The sequence below is a fragment of the Tasmannia lanceolata genome, unplaced genomic scaffold, assembly GCF_043159265.1.
Source record: "Tasmannia lanceolata isolate RefF3 unplaced genomic scaffold, GAP_Taslan_0.1 ptg000008l, whole genome shotgun sequence".
Classification (NCBI taxonomy): Eukaryota; Viridiplantae; Streptophyta; class Magnoliopsida; order Canellales; family Winteraceae; genus Tasmannia; species Tasmannia lanceolata.
In genome coordinates, this window is record NW_027518685.1 from 6,480,191 (window position 1) to 6,502,287 (window position 22,097).

The 22,097-nt window shown below is 40.7% G+C and overlaps 3 protein-coding genes across 5 annotated transcripts; 2 read left to right on the forward strand and 1 right to left on the reverse strand.

Annotated features, from left to right (window-relative positions):
• Positions 1-2,222: 2,222 nt before the first annotated feature.
• Positions 2,223-10,091, forward strand: LOC143884126 (postsynaptic protein-like protein). Its single transcript, XM_077387530.1, has 4 exons — positions 2,223-2,368; positions 2,481-2,598; positions 9,508-9,599; positions 9,827-10,091. The coding sequence occupies exons 1-4, from the start codon at positions 2,353-2,355 to the stop codon at positions 9,889-9,891; spliced, it is 291 nt and encodes a 96-aa protein (XP_077243645.1). The 5' UTR covers positions 2,223-2,352; the 3' UTR covers positions 9,892-10,091.
• Positions 10,092-12,120: 2,029 nt separating this feature from the next.
• Positions 12,121-12,690, reverse strand: LOC143882494 (uncharacterized). The gene has a single exon (XM_077385972.1). The coding sequence runs from the start codon at positions 12,688-12,690 to the stop codon at positions 12,121-12,123; it is 570 nt and encodes a 189-aa protein (XP_077242087.1).
• Positions 12,691-17,690: 5,000 nt separating this feature from the next.
• On the forward strand, positions 17,691-20,282 carry EMB1025 (Pentatricopeptide repeat (PPR) superfamily protein). 3 transcript variants are annotated; one of them, XM_077387532.1, is made up of 2 exons: positions 17,694-18,161; positions 18,247-20,282. In XM_077387532.1, the coding sequence occupies exon 2, from the start codon at positions 18,392-18,394 to the stop codon at positions 20,042-20,044; it is 1,653 nt and encodes a 550-aa protein (XP_077243647.1). In that variant the 5' UTR covers positions 17,694-18,161; positions 18,247-18,391; the 3' UTR covers positions 20,045-20,282. The 3 variants fall into 3 exon arrangements, with proteins under 3 accessions (XP_077243646.1, XP_077243647.1, XP_077243648.1); XM_077387533.1 differs by having other exon boundaries at positions 17,695-18,161; positions 18,445-20,282; XM_077387531.1 differs by having other exon boundaries at positions 17,691-20,282.
• Positions 20,283-22,097: the final 1,815 nt, after the last annotated feature.

Sequence of the window (22,097 nt, forward strand, 5' to 3'; positions counted from 1 at the left end):
CTTTATTTTCTGAGTGGTATCTGAGAACTTTTGGGAAATTGTAATAGCTTGGCATTTGGCAAGACCCCTCTTAAAAATTTAAGAAATAAAATAAAAAAATTGTTTTAGTGATTTGTCGTTTAGGCCGCGTTTGGCTACGCGGAATTTTTTTTCATGATAAATCGGTATATGCAAATGGTGAGATGGGAAGTGGCTAGAAATCAATAAAAAGGCCGATCTGGTTCGGACTAGTATTTTTTGCTTTTTTCAACTTTTTTGCAGTTTCTCATCACTTGGAGGCACTAGTTTCCAATTTTTTGTTTCCCGATATTTAGCCACTTTACCCTTACCCATTTAAATTTGTTGAATTGCATGCTTATGATTTGATCACGCAAAACAGTTTTACATGATATATCACGGTGTTTTGTCATGAAAATTGCTAGAGAGTACATGTCTACGGGGATCAAGTCCATTGACTCTGCTTGGCCACATCGAGTACTGCTTGCAAGTCTTATCATAACTCTGTTATCAAAGATCCTAAAGATGACAAAGATGTGTCTTTCTAAGGTTTGAACAAGAAATAGTTTGAATATAAATCATCTGCCAGCCTTGACATTGAATAATAGATATTTGGGACTCACCGTGCACATGGATGAAAACATTATATTAAGGGAAATGATAAATGCGCCTCTCTTCATCACATGGGACACCCAATTGCAGTAGTGTACGTGGCAATCAAACCCATTGAATCCTTCTGACATAAAGTACATCAACCCCTATGCAGTCATTGATACACTGCTGATGTGTGTCCCAAGTGATGAAAATGGGCGCATTTATCATTCCCTAAATCAATGATCCAAACTTTTGGCTTAGCAAACTGTAAGGTTGCGTTCTTCAACTCTTCTCAGTCTTGTTATCAAAAGTCTGTAAAATGGGTGGAACGGCATTGTGCAAAGCAAATCCGATTTCACTCTAAAAAATAGCAAAAAATCAACCTCAGAAGCCGCTCAAATGTGATATTACGATGGTTGTCCTAGAGTGCGATCATACTAACACAGTATACTAGATCCCAACAGAACTCCAAAGTTAAGCATGCTTGGGGAGAATAGTACGACTAGTACTTTTAAAAAGGCCACTCAAAAGTCAAAAGTAAGAAACGGGAGAAACAATCAAAACAAGTTGGATTTGCAAAGTATATTTGGGTAATTTTGTCATAAAGGAAAATCATACCAAGGCATCTTCGTGTTAGAGGTAAAATTTGTCTTGAAAAGATATACAATTGAAATGGCTCCAATGGAAATCATATCATACATATATTGGTGTAAGCCCGTCGATATTTTTTCTCCAAAAAGTGCTGTATGGCTCACCATATGATCATCCAAACAGTGTTTGATGGGCGGCACCAACATAAATAGATTGTGCCCTAAAAATCATTTCCATAGGATGATCCCAACCTCTCAGATCTATGGAGTTTTCTATCATATGAAGTCCCTCTGTATAGATTGGAGGGCTGGGATCATCGCTTGGAAATGATTTTTTGGGCACAACATGTATACGTTGTGGCCCATTTGATGGACGACTTGGATCATCCTATGTTGTAAGCGGTACAATATTGTTTTTGAAAAATATTGGACTACAGGGGCTTATAGCAAATAGGGATATAATTGTTATTCTATAAAAATATTTGGGTACTCTGGTCATAAAGGCTCCATTTCTTTCCATGTAAAAATGGACTTCAAATTTGTTTTATGTTCGTTGCAGCTGACTTTTGCACGTGAGAAGAGCCACTCATGCTTACTTATTGGCAGCTTTTGTCTTATTCATTTAATTCATCTGAGGTGGCTGTTCTCTCGTGCAAAAGTAAGCAGCTCGAAATAGTTTCAGCGAAAGTGCCTAGCAAATCCCTGCAAAGTATATTAAAGTAGGATATATTTGTCATTTTTGTAAAAGGTAGAAGTAGTTTTGTCTTAAAAAAACATAGGACGCATAACTTGATAGAAGAGAGTCCTGTTGCGGATGTCCTTGACGCCTGCGTGTCTTCCTTGCATCAATATCTGATAACCTATTTCATATTGGGAGTGATGAATTCGCTCCCACTGCAGGATAATTCGCATCCTTGGTAGCGTGAATTGTGGCAGAGTTATACGCTTTTTGACGCCAAATCAAGTTAAGAGGGGTGCGAATTATTGTGGCAGACTTTTACGCTTTTTGACGCCAAAGCACGTTAACAGGGGTGTGAATTATCCTACTTGGGGTGCGAAGTTACCATTACCCTTTTCTATTTCTAATTTTATAGAGAGAGAGAGAGAGAAATAGAAGGAAGGGTTTTTTTTCCAAATTTATTTCTTTTCCAGAACAATTCACAATATCGCAATGGTGTGCGAAAAGTGTAAGCTTCTTCTTCTTCTTCCTCGTTATTTATTTTGCGTAACCCTAAAAATTACCTATTGAAAAATGTAGAAGAGAAATTCACTGACTTTTTTTGTACTGTATTTGGGCAGGTGAGAAAAAGCTGTCGAAGGTAATCGTCCCCGACAAGTGGAAGGAAGGTGCGAGCAATACCACCGAAGGTGGAGGCCGAAAGATCAACGAAAACAAACTTCTCTCCAAGAAGAATAGGTAATCTCATCTGGGTTTCTTTTCTATTGATTCTAGGGTTTATTAAAATCAGAACGTTGTTTGCTTGATTCTAGGGTTTGCTCAACATGTGTTTTTATCAGAACGAACTTTAAATTATGGGTTTGATTTTCTTTTTCTTTTTCCTGTGTATTGGGCTTCCTTTTTCATTCATGTTATTTTCTGACAATTTATTTGATTGATCACAATTCTGAATGATGGGTTGTTGTTTATTTTTATTTTCTCAATTTTCTTATTGAGTTATTGTTATATAAAATAGAGAAATTATATGATGCCCAACCGTCAAGTCCTGTGTGAGCGGCCCGTCAAAAGTACCGCCCCTTATAGGGTTTTTGAAACCCATTGTGCATACTTGTTGCTCAAATAATGCAGAAACTTCTAGATGTCTAAAATGCAATGTTCAGTCTTAAATCATTGAAGGAGTGCTGATTGAGACACTCTTGAGTCTTGACCATTGATGTAAAGTTCAAAAGCCTACAATTATGGGAAACCCCCTAATTTGAGGACCAGTTCTTGTTGCATAGATTCTTCTGAATGGTCAGTGTATCCGTATCGGACATGTCGTTAATTCCAATACTTAAGAATTCTCTGCTACTTTTCTAGATCTTTTTAACCAGTTTTTTTCTGAATACTAACACCACAACTTTACAATTATTGCATTTTGAGTTTTATCTATTGAAATAGTAAGGTGTTTATATGGTAATAAACTGTTCTATTTACTTATTTGATAAAAAAATTCAATGTATTACGTGTTATACACATATTATTATGATAGCAAATTAAAGTTTGAGAATTGATTTAAATAATTTAATGAATCCACAAATCTTTCTTTTTGAGGTTTGTTGAATCTGACACTCATACCTATACTGATGAAACATTGACTCACCTTTTAGCACTGTAATCTTCTACCTCCTGTAATACAAGTTTCCCTTCACATCCCAAGACTGACTCTTTGGTGGGCCATGTGTGCTAGGGTGTTGGTTTGAGGAATTGTCCCATAAACACCGCTTATGATCACTTGGGTGGGAGATAAGGAGGGGGGGGGGATTCAATCATTCAAGGCATCTATGGAGACTTGCATGGGTCTAGATGGGTCCAAGGCATGGATTTTGCGAGCTCTGACTCGTGAGAACTAGGGGCACAACTTGGTTCGTGCTCAACCTGAATTTTTCTTGGGTTGGGTTGAACCATAGTCACCTGGGTGGGAAACGAATTCAGGAAACGAAACGTGAAACGTATGAAAAAAAATACAGGGGAAACGAGAAACAATAGAAAATCGTAGGAGAAACGTCTGAAATGATGTGTTTTTTCCAAAATGATATTCGTAAGTTCCACACATGTTTCCTAAACGTTTCATATGCACTTTCTACGAGTGTTGCATGTGTTCATCACACGTTTACACATTATTTACATAAGTTTTCCATATGTTTCCCATGTGTTTCAAAAACATTTCTCCAATTTTGTATCATATTTTGGAAACGTTTTTGAAACGTGTTTCGCTCACTTTAGGGGAAACAAGTTTCCCAACCGCGAGAAACTCGTTTTATGGGAAACGGGTTTCACACCCGCCCAAGGAGTTTCCGGCAACTATGGGTTGAACACTGCTCGGGTCGTGATGGGTTTGCGTTGGATAAAATGAACCTGGAGAAATTTTAGGTTGGGTTAGGGTGTCACATCGAGCAACCCGACTCGAAAACCCATATTTATTGCTTATTTTATAAGAGGAAAGCTAATGAGTGCTTAGGTTTGGCACACCATCCGATTGCGATATAATTTTTTTGTCCGGTTCATTAATACATTTTTTAGCCTTGGCGCAACAGTAAGGTTGCTCCATTGTGACCTGGTGGTCACGTGTTTGAGTCACAGAAACAGCCTCTTTGCAAAGCAGGGGAAGGGTGCGTACCCTCCCCAGACCCCGCCCCCTTTTTTATTAATAGATATTTTGCTTTTTGGGCATGAACCTGGTCTTTTCCCATGCTTTCATTTCGTCAGATGTTTGCAATAATACCCTTTTCTTTTTTTCAGACACCATCATCCCTCCCTGTTTTTTGATGTGAACCGGCTCAATACGACTCCATCTCCTTCCTCTAGACAGCTCTAAACCTAGTTTCATCTCACCATGTTATTTTCTTCTTTTATGAGAACTATCCCAAACTGGCTGACGAAAAATTTTCAGGATTTCCCCCGGATCACTAGGATCATGGCGGGAGGATTTCATCCGGATCACTAGGATTCATGGCGGGATTATTGAACCTAAAGATTATTGAAGCCTCTCTAATGGGATTGGCCAAAAAGTATCAACAGAACGGCACCGAACGACACCTGGGGATGATTTTCAGTAACTTATTTGCCTTTTCTTATGTAATGTTGAGATGGTTTGAATCACATTCGTGAGGCAAGCTCATAAATTGATTATGAGCTTCCTGTGTTGTGTTCAGTGCAAAAACTGTCTAGCCAACAACTTCATTTCTCAAGAAAGTAGAAGAAGCAAACCGGGTTCCTTCATTTCTGTTTCTTTTTTTTTTTTCAATTTTTTCACTTCATTTTTACCCTTCTGTAACTTGGGTCGGGTTGAGTAAAAGATATGTGGGTCGGGTCGGGTTGGCTCTCTTCGGGTTGAAACTCGGGTCGGGTTGGGTTAGGGTTGGAAAAATGGCCCCTCGGATTGGGTTCGGGTTGGCCTTAACCCGACCCAACCCAACCCGACCTGAGTTGCACCCCTAGTGAGAACCTTTGCTCCCGTTGGAAAACGGAGAAGGGACCAAACATTTAACAAGTCAATGGTAGATGTTTGCAGTTGGCATAACTGCAAAACCTACATTACTCCAGACAAGTCTGAGAAGAAAAGAGATAAACCTTTCTCACAAATTAGAATGAAGGGGAAGATGATTCATCATCACCTCATCATCACCACCAATATGGCTTTTTTGAAGTTAGGCATAGTCTTTATAGCATCATTACTGCTAAGAAAGTCATTGGCTTTTAGATGCTTCATGGTTGTAAAGGCGTTATTTTAATGCTAGACCTTGAAAAAGCATTTGATAAGATTGAATGGTCTATTGTGATATCGCTGCTTGGGAAGATGGGTTCATAATCTAATGGAGAAAATGGGTTGGATGGTGTATCTCAACTCATTTCTTCTTTCGTTTCAATGGGGGCAATTCTGTCACTTATCTCATTCTAGATGTTGAAAATATAGGCTACATCCTTTCCAAAAGCATTGAATAGTGGTCTCCTTAGGGTTCTAGAAAAATGCCCTGATACTATCTTTGTGACTCGTCTCAATTATGTAGACGATACAATTGATAACCGACCATCAAATCTCAACACCTTACTGTCCTTCATTGAGGATATTTCCAACCTCAAAATTAATAAAAAAAACCAATGTCAGTGTCATTAATTTGGATGGAGCTAAGGTTGAGGCTACCATAGCCTGCCCGGACTTCTCCTCACTTCCCTTCCTCTTAAATACATGGGTCTCCTCGAATGTAAAAAAAGGCAGCTTAAATTGGAATTGTGACAAGGGCAATATTTTTCATTTACTTACATAATTACTCTCCTTAAGGCCTCCCTGGCTAACATTCCTACATGCTTCTTATCTGTTACTACATTCCTTCCTCTGTTGTGGAAACATTTGGGGAAATCCAAAGAAATTTCTATTAGCATGATATCCCACTGTTTAGGACTGTCCATCTTATAAGTAGGGAGAGTGTCTGCAGAAAGGAAGAAGAAGCAGAGAGTTTATCTCCTTTTTGTGATTCATAAGTTTCTGATTGAGTCCATACTCTACACTGAATCTGCTCTTGCTGCTGTTCATTTGATTAACTGTCAATTTCCTCTTGTTTTGCCAGATCCATTCTTCTTCTTTTTTTCAGAAAAACAGTCTCTTAACCGCTGTTTATTTGACAAACCTCCTGATTATTCCTTATTTCATGTTTTGGGTTGTGTATGTTTATTCACTTTTCTCCATATGAAAGAGATAAACTCTCCGCTCGTGCTACTAAATGTGCCTGTTGGCTATGGAGAAGGCTAAGAGGGTTTTCGATGTTACGAAACTGTAAACAATGTGTGTACATTGTACATTAAAAAATAATGTATGCACATCGCGTGTCATGTTGTTTTCTTGGAATATATTTATATTTATAGCCTTTTTTTATCTCTTTCTCTCTCTACTTTTTCCTATTTACCATCCTTTGATGATGATATTACTCCTGCTGTTCCTTCTCCAAAGCTCGTGATCACTTATCATAGAATGAGAATTGGTCTGTGTACAGGAAACAAGATGTAGTTTCTAAGTCACCAATAGAGGCAGAGTATTGGAGTGTTTCTAAGCCTTCAGCCTCCAGTGGGATTGTGTGTTTTATTCTCTTTGTACATATTTCAACAGTCACGTTTATTCGTCTATTCTTCTTTATGGATATATCAAGAGTGCGAATCAGTTTCCTACTAATGTAGTCTTTTATGAGTGGATGGAGTATATTGAGGTTAATTGTCACTATATGTGTCGATGTTATGCTCTTGGCTGGATGTCCCTTCCATATGTTCATTCTTAATAACAATTGGTGGTTATCTTTACTAAGCCTATGAGTCGCATGCGACATAACATTTTGGCTCATAAATTGATGTTATCTGATTCAGTGGTCACGGGGTTGAGTCACGGAAACAGCCTCTCTGCAACGCAGGGGTAAGGCTGCGTACATCTAGCCCTCCCCAAACCCTGCAATGGCGGGAGCCTCGTGCACTGGGCCGCCCTTTTTGTGAAAGATATTAAAATTTGTATATTATGTATCTGTAAGTTATGTGTATGTCTCTTAAGTTAGGATAGCTCCCCCCAGTATGCCCTTTTGTCATTGTGTACTCTTCTATTTTACTTAAGGGCATATTTATAATCTACATAATGATTGATCAAAAGATAGGGGGCAGGTCGTGGGCAATATTTGAACTTCAATTCATGACAACACTTGAGCTCCATGAATTTTCGTTATTTTTTTCTTCCCCTTGACTCTGTTCTCTTTCTTCTCTCTTCCAAACATCCATACGAGCAACAAAAACTCATTTGGGCTTTGTTTGTGATCAAGAAGATGATACTGTCAAACTCAGTTTTGCATTCCACATACCACACCATGTGGCACTCGCATGTTGATCACCATTATTGGTGTTCCTCAGGCCCGGTGATTATTCCTCCAAGGGTTTTCACTTATGCAGTACGTTGGTCCCTCTCCACACTTGCATAGATGCCATGCAAGCCCTATCTTCGTCAGCTAGAAACGTTCAGCACTCCTCTATTTCTCTCAGTTGACATGTTTTGTACCTTTTAGCCTCTAATTTTCGTTCTTTGAATGTGGACTAGTTCACTACAAAATGAGTAGCCCACCGTTGTGCACATAGAGATGCCAAGGTCTCATGACTAATATGTGGACATATTCACATGTTGAGTGTCATGCAGATACCATGTATTTGACATATAACCCCTAAAAATCTAGAAACAGAGATGCGCTTGTACATACAGAGACAGAATTACTAATTACTGATCATAATTTGCACCAAGGTAAAGGTGGTGTTCATTTACTAAATTAAGAAATCTTAGGATTAAGGAACTATAAGCCTAAAGTAAAACACGGGATAACCAAATGACCGTGGGTTCATCAATCTAAGCTATAATTATGAGCTTTTCTTCTTCTCTTCAACACCCCATGATAGCACAACTTGTGTTTCGCTTCAATCTTCAATGTGCATAGTGAAAGAGACACGAACAAACATGCAATGAATATAATATTAGAAGAAGAGTTTGTTCAGGTTTTAGTTTTAAAAATAAAAATGTGTTAACACTATTTAATAATAGGAGTGGTAGTAAATATTTCACACTTTGCACAGTACAAAAGAGTCATGAAACCACAACTAATTCACTTCGAGGAGACAGGGGACAGTCACATTCGTCTACCTCACAACTTGGTTACTTTCCTGAGTTTAATCCTCTTCCTTCAAAAGAACAATATGCAATGATCTTCGCCTCTCATGCACAAGTCCATGTGCATTTAGTCTTTTTATTTGCTAATATATAATAGTGACCTATCAGGATGTCATCTAGGAAATGTCTCTTTAAAAAAAAAGGATGACGCATAGGAAATGAAATGGGAATATCATCGGTATTGCATATTTGAATGGTGCAAGTGCTATCGCCCTCATTTTAAGAACGTTCATTGAAATGCATCCCTGGAAGTGTAAATGATATGGGCTGTTTCTTTATCGAGGGAAGGTTAATATTGATAGGACTGTTTTGACTGTTGGGATCGATTCTCCTCTTTGTATGGGGTGTTAGTACTTGAGTGTTATATCCTTTCATGTTTTTTATTTGTTTGTTCCAGGGGTCAGCTCGTCCCTTCTCTGTACTTTCTTCTGTCTTTTAAGAAATCTTTCACTATCTTTCAAAAAGAAAAGTATCATATGGCTAATGAGAGGCACGCCCACCTTGGCAACCGCATCACAATAATCGCTCAAGCGTAAATTCACATCATTTTGTGGTTTCAGCTATGGAGTTGAAGCCACATTATTTAAAGGAACTAACAAAATGGTGTTCCTGTTGACCTTGGCCTTTCATTTCTTCTTTTGGTGCAAAATAAATTTGTGGCAGATGACTCATTTTGGATCCTTCTATTTTTCCAATGCTCGTAGTGGGCTGTTGATCATGTATTGAAGTGGGCATTTTTCCTAATTTGGTTTCACTCAGCTGTTCTTTTTCTGTGTTTTTCATGCACTTCAATCTCATTTTTCCTCAATTTGGTTTTCACTTAGATAAGTGCTTCTGAATCTTATTTACTGTCATACGTTTGGTTGTTTGAGGTGTTCCTGTGCCTCATTTCAAATCCATGTTCCCCTTTGGTTCCTATGCAGGTGGACCCCTTATGGAACGACCAAGTGCATCATTTGCAAGCAACAAGTCCATCAAGATGCCAAGTACTGTCACACCTGCGCTTACACAAAAGGTATCTAAGCTTCTTCTTCTATTATACATCAAAACCATATTTTCTCTTTACCCATTCGGGGCTTCCAGATTACAACTTAGTTTCCATCTCTTTAGTTGTTTTTTGGGCTGGGTCTTGTGTTTCTCTCTCTCTCCCTTTTTCCATAAGGGGGACTAGAATAGACATCTTATTTCCATTCATTTGACATGGGGAGAGTCTCGACTTGAAGTGCTTTGTGTTTTGCCCAGGTGTTTGTGCTATGTGTGGCAAGCAAGTTATAGACACAAAACATTACAAGCAAAGTAATGTGTGACCATATTGGATGTGGTTCTACTTGTGAAGATACTCACTGACTTGGCTGTGTAACATGTTTTTGTAATGAACAAATGATCTTACATGTTTAAGCAACCCCTTAGTTTTTATGTTTGCCCAGAGAACGTCTCTCACTTTTGTACCCTGAAGATTGGATGGCAATGGTCTCATTTGGTATATAAAGTTTTTACTATTTTCCTATACCCTACAAATTCAATCACGTAGATTTTCAGTGAGGCTCCATTTCATTTATTGTATGTTTGCAATGCACAATGTCCCTCTGAGAGGGCATCTTTCTTATGTCACTGTAGTTCAAAATTCTGGAATCAACGCATGGGTATCAAGTTAATGTGGGTGTACGGAATTTTTAATCTATTTATTATTATTTTTTTGAATTTTTTCCATGGGAAACTGCAAACCTACTACACTTTGGAATTTTATTTTTGATTTTTTTGGGAGATGATATTTTCGCGCCCCTTGCATTACTTGCACGCTCCCTTATAATGTGATTTGACGTGAAAAGTGGGCAACTTTATGTCAAACCACGTTCTAAGGGGAGCGTGCAAGTAATGTAGGGAGGGTGAAAATATCATCACCTTATTTTTTCTATGAAAAATATTATTTACCAAAACTTTCCTTTCCCTGCATACACCCCATCGAAGTTCATACTAAAAGGAAAATAATCACTCAATTGACATGCTCATTATTGTCGACACTGTCAAAGTTCATACGATGAGCACCATTACAAAATGAGGTTAGTTTTAGTTTGCAAATGTAATTGCATTTTGGCTGCAATTCGTGTGTAAACTTGGAAAAAGGGGGAGAAAATAAAAGCTTAGATGTCTAGTTTACTCAAATTGCAGAGTCCAAATAGACTAATTGCGATTAAAGATATTGTTATCTTTAATAACTTTACTTAAAAATGATCTTAATACTCCGTTTTTTTATAAATAAATAAAAAATTGAGTCCAAAACTGATTATTGTGTTGGACTCACTTGGGATTTGAGATCCGATTGCGATTCCAAAACTGATTGGGGTTAAATTTAAACCTAAATTTAGGTCCAACCGTCAATTTTGAGCTCTCAATTGATTCTGGTAATAATCCAAAGCAAACAGTGCCTAAACACAATTTTGAGTAGAACAATTAGTTTTGGACTCAAAATTAAAAACTATTTTACGCGCAACAATCAGTTTTGGACTCAAATTCCAAAACGAACAGGTTGAGGAGAGGGACTTCCCTGAGGCCCTGTTTGTTTTGGATTTTGATAATTTATTTTGAGTCCAAACTAATTCTTGATTCAAAATTGCATTCAAATTTGAGTCCAATAATCAATTTTGGACCCAAAATCAATTCTAAAAAATCCAAAATGAACAGAGCCGTAATGATTTAGTCTTAAGTAGGGGTGTCAATTTGGGCTCGGGCTCGGAAGCTCGCTCGTGCTCGGCTCGGTACGGGCTCAGCTCGAATCGTTAACGAGCCGAGCTGAGCCCGAGCTAGGCCAGACTCGGCTCGTAGGCTCGTTTAGCCTGTAGGTTAACCATTTTGAAGTTTTTAACTTCACATATTGTGACGATCCTAGCCAATCCTAGCCAGTTTTTAACTTCACAGATTGTAAAAATGGCTACAAGACACTTCAATACCAGCCATCAGACTGTGACAATCCTAGTGTCACGGACCTTTGGTTTGGGATTGAGGTCCGTGCGGCACTTGCGTTGCCTCACAACAAGCAAGTAAGCCTAGCAAGGTTATGAGAATCAAACCTACAAAACAAACACAAATGGAGTGCTAAGTTTCCAAACACACACAAAGCAATAGGGCACACGAGTAGGCAAATGTTAAGCTTTATTGATGATTCCAAAACAAGTTACAATAGGATCATGCCAAAAGGTCTACAACTCCTAAGGGTCCCCGATCACCCGTTGACTAGAATGGAATCCCTGCTAGGATATGCACTAGCAATGCACCACTCGATGGCCAACCAAGATCTCAAGGTAAAGAGCTTTAGCTACCAACCCCCTTAACCACCAGTGGCGACCAAAGGTGCTATAAACAACGACTTTTGAAGACGCAACGAGACGAGACGAGATGGATTTTAATACCAACTACGTCCTCACTACAACATGTACATAGGCATGAGTCTTACATATTACATTGATAGACCAAGTCACGGGCCATAGGCCATGCGAACAGCGCTGGACGAAATGGTCACGTGACACTCCCCCACCTAATCATGTCGACGCCCTCGTCGACATTGCGTCCGTGTAGGTACGTATTTCATCTTCAGTGAGGTGGAGCTTTTCCCTTGGTTCCCAGCTAGCTTCTGAGTCTGGTAGGCCTTTCCACTTGATGAGGTATTCTAGTGTCGGTCTTCGAGAAGTTCCTCGCGGCTTGGTGCGTTCAGCCATGATACCCTCAACTTCAGGTGTGAAGGAAGTTGCGTGCGGTTCCTCTCGAACTGATGTGTTTCTGGTGTTGTCTTCCTTATCGGCTCGATAGGGCTTCAAACAACTGGCATGAAAGATAGGATGGATTCTGAGCCATGAAGGGAGTTGGACCCGGAAGGAGACGTTACCAACACGCTCAAGGATGGGAAGGGGTCCTTCAGATTTTCGAACCAAGCCTTTATGCACTTTGCGGGTAAACTTGAGCTGGCTAGAGTTCAATTTGACTAACACCAAGTCACCAACTTTGAAGTCATCTGGTCTTCTATCCTGATCCGCCCACTTCTTCATCCTCCTTGAAGCTTTCTCCAAATACGCTCTGGCGATGTCTATATTTGTGTGCCACTCTTTTGTCATATGATAAGCAGGGGGGCTATTGCCGATATAACCAGCAGCGATGGAATGGGGGGTGGAAGGTTGCCGGCCAGTCGCTAGCTCGAAGGGGCTTTGATTAGATGCAGAGCTCTTTTGTAAGTTGTAGCAAAACTGCGCTACATCGAGCAAGTGAACTCAATTTCGTTGGTTGGCGCTGACAAAGTGCCTCAAGTATTCTTCAAGTAGGGCATTGACCCTTTCTGTCTGTCCGTCGGCTTGGGGGTGTAGGCTGGAGGAGAAGTTTAACTTTGTGCCCAACAACTTAAACACTTCGGTCCACAGGCGGCCTGTGAATCTTGGGTCCCTGTCACTGACAATATTCTGAGGAACGCCCCAATACTTCACAACATGGCGGAAGAATAGTCTAGCTGCCTCCTCTGCACTGCAATATAATGGCGCTGGTATGAAGGTTGCATACTTTGAAAACCTGTCCACGACCACTATGATGGAGCCAAACTCCCCAACTTTGGGTAAGCTCACAATAAAGTCTAGGGAGATACTCTCCCAAGGTCCTTTCGGCACTGGCAACGGGTCTAAGAGTCCCAAGGGCTTGTCCCTTTCCACCTTATCTTGTTGGCAAGTGAGGCACGTCCGAACATACTCTTCCACATCGTCGCTCATTCGAGGCCAGTAGTAATTACGTTCGACCAGGGCGAGAGTGCGATGAATCCCAGGGTGCCCTGCCCACAGAGTATCATGGCATTCTCTCAAAAGTTCTTTCCTTAGGTCACCTGATCGCGGAATGTATATTCGACTCCGCTTGGTCAGTAGGAGACCGTTTTGGGCCCAAAAACGCCGTGATTTCCCCGCCTTCACAAGCTGCATGATAGTTTGGGCAAATGGATCTTTCTCAAGCCCTTCACGGATACGGTCTTGTAGGTTGCTCTTTATTTGACACATGGAGGCATGTTCGTCCAATTTCAAGGTGGCCAACTCAGCCTTTCGACTAAGTGCATCGGCTACATGGTTCGATCGGCCCGGCTTGTATTCTAGAACCATGTCAAATTCTGCAAGGAAATCTTGCCATCGAGCTTGTTTTGGTGACAACTTCCTCTGGGTTTGGAAATAGCTTGTGGCTACATTATCGGTCTTGACAACAAACCTGGAGCCAAGAAGGTAATGTCTCCAAACTCGCAAGCAGTGCACTATTGCGGTCATCTCCTTTTCTTGCACGGTGTACTTTCGTTCAGTGTCATTGAGTTTGCGGCTCTCATAAGCAATCGGGTGCCCTTCTTGCATAAGCACACCACCAATAGCATAGTCTGAGGCATCAGTCTGAACTTCAAATGGCAGCGAATGATTTGGCAGCTGTAGCACTGGCTCCACCATAACAACATCCTTGAGATTCTGAAAGGCAGTATTACATTTTTCGGACCATGACCACGGGCGATCTTTCTTCAACAAGTCTGTCAAGGGAGCCGCTCGATTTGAGTATCCTGATATGAACCGCCGATAGTAATTAACAAGCCCGAGGAATGACCGAAGTTCTCCCACCTTGGTTGGAATATGCCACTCTTGGATGGCACGGACCTTCTCATTGTCCATGCGAATTTCTCCTCCACCCACTTCGTGACCCAAGAACATAATACGCTCCTGAGCAAAAGAGCACTTCTCTAGTTTCACATAGAGTTGGTTGTTTCTGAGTACCCCAAGGACCTTCTTTAAATGATCGCCGTGTTCTTCGAGAGTGTTGCTATATACTACAATGTCATCGAGGTAGACCACTACAAACTTATCTAGAAACTCATGAAACAAACCATTCATCAAAGTACAAAAGGTTGCAGGGGCATTAGTAAGGCCAAATGGCATCACCAAGAATTCAAGGCACCATACCTTGTTACACAGGTTGTCTTGGCCTCATCTCCTTCTGCAATTCGCACTTGGTAATAGCCTGATCGCAAATCCAGCTTAGAGAAGTATCTGGCTCCTCCCAGTTGGTCAAACAAGTCAGCAATTAGGGGGATAGGATACTTATTCTTCACAGTCAGCTTGTTGAGGGCCCTGTAGTCAATACACAATCGTAGGCTCCCATCATGCTTCTTTTGGAATAGAACTGGGGCACCAAAGGGGGCCTTTGAAGGCCTAAGAAACCCTGCTTCTAGTAGCTCGTTGAGTTGTCTCCTAAGCTCTGCTAACTCCGGAGGGGCCATTCTGTAGGGGGCACGGGCTGGGGGTATGCTACCAGGCTCTAGCTCAATTTTATGGTCCACTGCCCTCCTTGGCGGCAGCTTCTTGGGTAGCTTCTCAGGCATGACATCTTTAAATTCTTCTATAACATCTTTGATGCTCGGGGGAATGAGGATCTCCCCCACCAGTGCCTCTCCCATTTTTAAGGTTGCCACGAAGCTGGGTTCCCCTTTCTTTAAACCCTTCTTCAGCTGAAGGGCCGTTAAGTGTTCGACGTCTTTCCTCTCTTGTCTAGTGGCAGGAATCATACAAGGTGCTTTTTCTCCAAACATACATAGGGAGTTTAAGTAGGGCATTGGGACTGCTTTGGCCTGGTTCAAGAATTCTATCCCCAAGATGATATGAAAATCATCTAAGGGTACTGCCATGAGATTGGTTGTTCCAGACCATGCCCCAATCTTGATTGGTACACTCCTTGATTTCCCAGTGACGGGGCGGGCCTCTGAGTTTACTGCCTTCATTTTCCAGTCATCTTTTTCGAGCTTCAACGCCAAACGTTTTGCCTCTTGTTCTGAGACAAAGTTGTGTGTAGCACCTGTATCGATCATAGCCCGAGTCATCTTTCCATTGATGCATGCTTCAATGTACATCAAGCCTTTGGATGGGACTCCTTTAGAAAGAATTTTCTTGGCACCTTGTCCCTTGATAGCACTGCACATGCTTAGAGCTGTCATCTTTGGTTCCTCCTCATCTTCTTCCTCTTCGCTCTGAGCGTGGGGTGAGGAAGCTGAACCTAGCAAAGCATTGACAGTCCCCTTTTTTGGGCAAAACCGAGTATAATGTGGACCGGTGCATATGAAGCACGGCCCCTGTGACGCAGAAGTTGGCGCCTCATTGTATTGTTTGGACCCCTCTCTGTGATAGGTTCTCCTATCGCCCCCTGAACCCTGGATTCTTCCTCTTGTGCTACTAAAAGACCGACTAGAGGTATTCATGTTGCTGGGAGGCCTGCTGAAGCTGCTAGATGGCTTGTTGTTGAAGTCTTTCTTCCTGTTTGTTGCGTCATCCCCCACATGATCAAATAACTTTTCTGCTTCGATCATTGCCGTGGCAAGGTTCTGAACTCCTCTTCTTCGGAGCTCTGTCTGAGACCAAGGCTTTAGTCCCTCCATAAATTGAAATAGCTTGTCCTCCTCTGACATGCTCTTTATATCAAGCATGAGAGTCGAAAATTTCTTCACATATTCTCGAATCGACCCGGTTTGTTGAAGGCGCCGTAGGTTCTTTCGAGCAATAAACTCCACGTTCTCAGGCATGAATTGTGCCTTAAGTTCTCGCTTCATGTCTTCCCAACTGTCAATAATACATCGTCCCGCTTCAATCTCTTCATAACGGGTTCGCCACCACAATTTGGCATCATCACTGAGGTACATGCTGGCCGTTGTGACTTTGGCCTCCTCATCAAGATGTGTTGCACGGAAAAATTGTTCTATATCGAACAAGAAGTTTTGTAACTCCTTAGCATCACGGGCACCGGCGTAGCATCGTGGTTCAGGCACTCGAACCCTGCTACCCTGTCCATCTCCGTGACCACCTATGCCATTACCGATGGTCCTCATGAGTAAATTCACCTGGCCAGTGAGGGTCTCAACTTACTTTCGAAGATCCTCCATCGCGGCCTGATTCAATAACTCAGCAAGAGCATGGACTCGCTCTTCTACCTCTTCTATTATGCCCTTGGTCTCCACACCAAGGCCTTCTTTCGGCAAGATTGAACTGTTGTTGCTCTACCGCTGTCACCCTTTCCTCAACACCAGCAATCCGTTCTCTTGTACTTCGCACCGGTATTGGGTCTTGCTCATCATGGACCTGACTAGACTCCGGAGGAAGTGTTTGGGTAGCATTCTTCTTTGCCATTTCTGAATGTAGGTAGGAACTTCTGCTCTGATACCAACTGTCACGGACCTTTGGTTTGGGATTGAGGTCCGTGCGGCACTTGCGTTGCCTCACAACAAGCAAGTAAGCCTAGCAAGGTTATAAGAATCAAACCTACAAAACAAACACAAATGGAGTGCTAAGTTTCCAAACACACACAAAGCAATAGGGCACACGAGTAGGCAAATGTTAAGCTTTATTGATGATTCCAAAACAAGTTACAATAGGATCATGCCAAAAGGTCTACAACTCCTAAGGGTCCCCGATCACCCGTTGACTAGAATGGAATCCCTGCTAGGATATGCACTAGCAATGCACCACTCGATGGCCAACCAAGATCTCAGGGTAAAGAGCTTTAGCTACCAACCCCCTTAACCACCAGTGGCGACCAAAGGTGCTATAAACAACGACTTTTGAAGACGCAACGAGACGAGACGAGATGTATTTTAATACCAACTACGTCCTCACTACAACATGTACATAGGCATGAGTCTTACATATTACATTGATAGACCAAGTCACGGGCCATAGGCCATTCGAACAGCGCTGGACGAAATGGCCACGTGACACTAGCCATCCACTCAGAAGAAACAAAATAGGGATGTAGGGAGAAAACCTAATCGATCAAACTCTCAAAAATCAAAATACTCTCTCTCTCTCTCTGGACGGCTCCATGTCGTGCGTCTCTCCCTCTCGTTTCGTGCGTCTGCAGCGTCTCTCCCTCCCAACACTCCCTCCTATTTTTCAATGTAAAATGGGGGTAAAAGCCAATTTTATTCCCATTTTTCCACTTAAAAATTGGTGCAATATTTGTTTTACTTAGAAAGAAACAGAGCTTGAGTAATTTATTAGAGTTAAATCTTAGAACCGTCTAATCAGTATCTGGATGAAGATTAACGGTAATTTGGACGTGGGTCTCACTCGCTAACGCAATTTAGGTCAAATGGGACCCACTTTCCGTTGCCGTCCGATCTTTAATTGGACGATGCCGATTCACCAACATCTGACTTTTTTTTCTGAGGATTATATTTGAAAGTTGAGGGCTCTCTTACTCTTATTCCCTCACCTATAAACAACGCTATTTCAGAAAATTTCCAGTAACCAAAAAGCCCTATATGGGCTGTTCTAACGCTCTTTTTCATCTCAAACTCTGGACAATCCCTAAATTCACTCCGAACCCATCTCACCCCTTCAGAATCCTTTCTTTCTATACTCCAATCTCGAGCTGCCGCCTTTTCTATCCAAAACCCTAACAAACCCTAAAATCTCTGCATAATGTTCAGGAACTCATGTAAAGATGGACTTTTCTCTGCAGAATCCAAGCTAACCGATAATGCCCGTTAGGGTTTTGGTCGGACAGACGCAAAGGTGGAATCTTTCTTCATTCACATGTAAGTTTTCGAAATCTTTCCCTCGTTTCTTTTCAAATCTTAATGTTTCTTTGAATGCTTCTGAAACTGATACCGAAACCAATAGAGTCGACCCCCCTCTCGCCGATGAGATTTTCAAATCGGGTCCTAAATTGGGTTCTTACAAACAAGGCGATTCGACGTTTTATTTTCTCATAACGGATTTAGCCAATTCGGGCGATTTTGTTTCAATAGAGAGGGTTTTTGATAGAATGAAGAGAGAGAGGAGAGTATTTAATGAAAAGTTATTTATTATTGTGATCAGAGCTTATGGAAAAGCACATTTGCCTCATAAAGCTGTGAATTTGTTCGATAGAATGTTCGAGGAGTTTCTTTGTAAGCATACTGTTAGGTCATTTAATTCAGTTCTTAATGTTCTTGTACAAGAAGGTCTTTTCGATTGCGCTGTAGGGTTCTACTTGCGTGCGAATTCGAAGGGTATCTCACCTAATGTTCTCAGTTTCAATCTAGTGATCAAAGCTCTTTGTAGATTAGGATCGGTCGATAGAGCGATTGAGTTTTTTCGTGAAATGCCGCTTCGGAATTGCCGTCCCGATGTGTTCACTTATAGCACTTTGATGGATGGATTGTGCAAGGAGAGTAGGATTGATGAAGCTGTCTCTTTGTTGGATGAAATGCAGATAGAGGGTTGTTTTCCTAGCGCCGTGACTTTTAATGTGTTGATTAATGGTCTTTGTAAGGAGGGTGACTTAAGTCGTGCATCGAAGCTTGTCGATAATATGATGCTTAAAGGGTGTGTTCCGAATGAAGTGACATACAACACACTTATTCATGGTTTATGTCTCAAGGGTAAATTGGACAAGGCTGTTACCCTTCTGAATCGGATGATATCTAACAAATATCTTCCGAATGACGTTACTTATGGTACGATAATTGATGGGCTTGTTAAGCAAGGTAGAGCCTTGGATGCAATCCGGATATTGGCTTCTATGGAGGACAAGGGGTGTTCTCCGAATGAGTTTGTTTACTCAGCACTTGTTAGTGGGTTGTTTAAAGCAGGAAAATCAGAAGAGGCAATGAGGTTATGGCGAGAGATGATAGAAAAAGGATGCAAACCAAATATTGTAGTCTATAGCGCTCTGATAGATGGGCTATGTAGAGAAGGAAATACCGATGAAGCCAGAAGGGTTCTTTTGGAGATGGTGGAGAAGGGTTGTACTCCTAATGTTTTGACTTATAGCTCCTTGATGAAGGGTTTTTTCAAGAAGGGTAACAGCATTGAAGCCCTTGCTGTTTGGAAGGAAATGGTGGAAAATGGGTGTGCTCCAAATGAGGTTAGCTATAGCATACTAATTCACGGTCTTTGTCAGGAAGGAAAGCTGAAGGAGGGAATGATGGTGTGGAAGCACATGTTGGGTCGTGGATGTAAGCCTGATGTTGTAGTATATACTTCAATGATCAATGGCCTCTGCAACGCCAGCCGAGTGGATGAGGGTCTAAGGTTATTCAATGAGATGCTTTGTGGGGAGTCTCGTCCAGATACCCTTACTTATAACATACTTCTCAGCAGTTTGTGCAAGAATAGTAATCTTCCCCGTGCTATTGATCTCTTAAACAATATGTTGGATCAAGGTTGTGATCCCGATATAGTTACATGCAATATTTTCTTGCAGCATTTGGGAGAGAAGGCAACTCAGGATGACATGAGAGACTTTTTGGATGAGTTAATCATTCGGTTATCTAAGAGAGGAAGAGTTCTAGGGGCTTCCACAATAGTGGAAATTATGCTGCAAAAGTTTCTTTCTCCAAAGGCTTACACTTGGGAGAAGATTGTCCGAGACCTTTGCAAGCGAAAGAAGGTGCTTGTGGCCATTGATAAATGTTGGGCGGGACTTTGTGGTTGAATTCTCATGTGACATTCTTTGTTGTAAAGCTCTTTCACATAATTTATTACCGGTGTATCATACAACATTTCTGAGCTTATCTTTACTAGTCTGAGGTGTCATATGCCAAGTGTTCTACATGTATCACATTTTTGAAATTTGTATCATGGAGTTTGTTCAACTCCATTGTCATCTTTGATAGAAATTAATCATATAACTTCATGATGAGCTTCAACAGGAAGTATCATTTTTTGGGGAACTTAGTTGTACCATTTTTTTAAATTTTAAATTACTGGAGGGAAAAATACTTTGTAAGAATTTTGAATTTCAAGTTTCTAAAATTTCCTTGGAAGGCTACGGCCCGTCGCTATCTGAATATGTGTATACAATTCCTGATGGATCACATGTGTCTTACATGTATTCATTATTATTATGGAATCCAAAGTTGATACCCTTTTCAATTGCTGACCAATTCCCTAATAATTATTTTCTTGGACTTGCATTTGTCTTGGAAGTTTCTATTATTTATTTTATTCTAAATTCCCCATATTACCACTAACAGATAAACTGAGAAAAAATTCAACCATTTTTACCAAAGCACCATGGACCACACCAAGTGTGCCACCTTGCAATGGATGAAGAGGTGATCGCCCGATACTTATTTGCAAAACTGATTTTTTTTTCTCTTTAAAACATCCACGATATGGCCACACCCACATACTCTCTTTAATGGGAACAAGTACCCATGTCGCACTTGACACTTGTTATTCTATTTAGGTGGCACCTTGCAATGGATGATGAGGTGATCACCTGATTCCTCTGCCTTCTTCCACCTGATATATTTATTTGCTAAACTGAATTTTTTTCTCCGTAGAACATCCATGGTTTTTAATAGGAAAAAGTACTCTTGTCATACTTGACGCTTGTTATTTTATCTAGGTGACACAACATAGATGATTAACTGTCATTCTATCTAGGTGACACAACACAGATGATTAACTATTAGGTCAATTGCAGTACTGCTTACCTTTCTTTGAAATTCTGAGAGTAAGTAATTATTGCTGATTTCTTTTTAATTTTATTCCAAATTTTTCTCATGAACTTATCAGATGTGAAACCCTCTTACCATATAGAAGAATAATCTAGGAAGGCCCTACTTTAGTTTAATCGGGGTCATCCACTTGGTTGAGGCCATCTAAGATACCATGGCCTGAAATTCATGCTGATTGAATGATCCTAATTGTCTTCTATTATGGAACGTTGGCTGTTGAGTGTAGACAATGGATTATAATTTTCTTTGACAATCCATTTGTTGGCTCTTGTTTTAATAATTCGAATTCCAGATCATCCAAGGTGATTTTGGGGTCATTGAAGATTCAAGCTGATGCAAATAAGGGTTGGAAAATAATTTCACAAACACAAACCTGCAAAATAAATTACAACACTATGCAGGAACTTCACAATAAAAACTCAGAATTCTGAAATTTAGTGAAAAATTGATCTCAGGCAACTTCAATGCTGCCACCAAACCAGAAGAGGAGAATGCAATTACAGCACACAAACTGAAGAGGAACAAGGAGCAAGAAAAATATTTCATGTTCTTAAATCACAGCAACTTGAAAAAAGAAACCAATCTAGAAAATTTAGAAAATAAGGAGAAATAAATCAAAGAACCTTATTTATAGAAAAGCTCTTACAGTCTTAATTAAACATTGACACTTCACCTAACAAGTATCCTAATACCACTCTTCAACTAAAATCTAAAGTTGCTGAATTATTCGTCATTCTCCCCTAGAAAAAGCATTTTCCCTTTAATTTCAACCCCTTTGATATGGCTGAGGCCACCTGGTGATGTAAGCAACTCTGCTTCATTTAGGCACAAAATCCTCAAGTCGTTCCCTCCTCATTTGTGCATATGTTTTGAAAATCCTTGGAGCTTTTGTTGGCACATTTATGTCATTCCAGAACTCGCCCTCGAGATGTGAACTTCGAACTCATCAAAGAATGGAACATTATTGCACTGTAGTTCTTCTGTCAACCATGTACTATCAGTAGGATGTCTTCCCTTCTACTG

What these genes read in the sequence shown, in the direction of transcription:
- LOC143884126 (XM_077387530.1), top strand. An exon ending in CTTCTCTCCAAGAAGAATAG is followed by an intron (nt 2,599 to 9,507) that starts GTAATCTCATCT and finishes GTTCCTATGCAG; the next exon opens with GTGGACCCCTTATGGAACGA. An exon ending in CACCTGCGCTTACACAAAAG is followed by an intron (nt 9,600 to 9,826) that starts GTATCTAAGCTT and finishes TGTTTTGCCCAG; the next exon opens with GTGTTTGTGCTATGTGTGGC.
- LOC143882494 (XM_077385972.1), bottom strand. Translation starts at nt 12,690, where the DNA reads ATGACAAAAGAGTGGCACACAAATATAGACATCGCCAGAGCGTATTTG.
- EMB1025 (XM_077387531.1), top strand. Translation starts at nt 18,104, where the DNA reads ATGCCCGTTAGGGTTTTGGTCGGACAGACGCAAAGGTGGAATCTTTCT.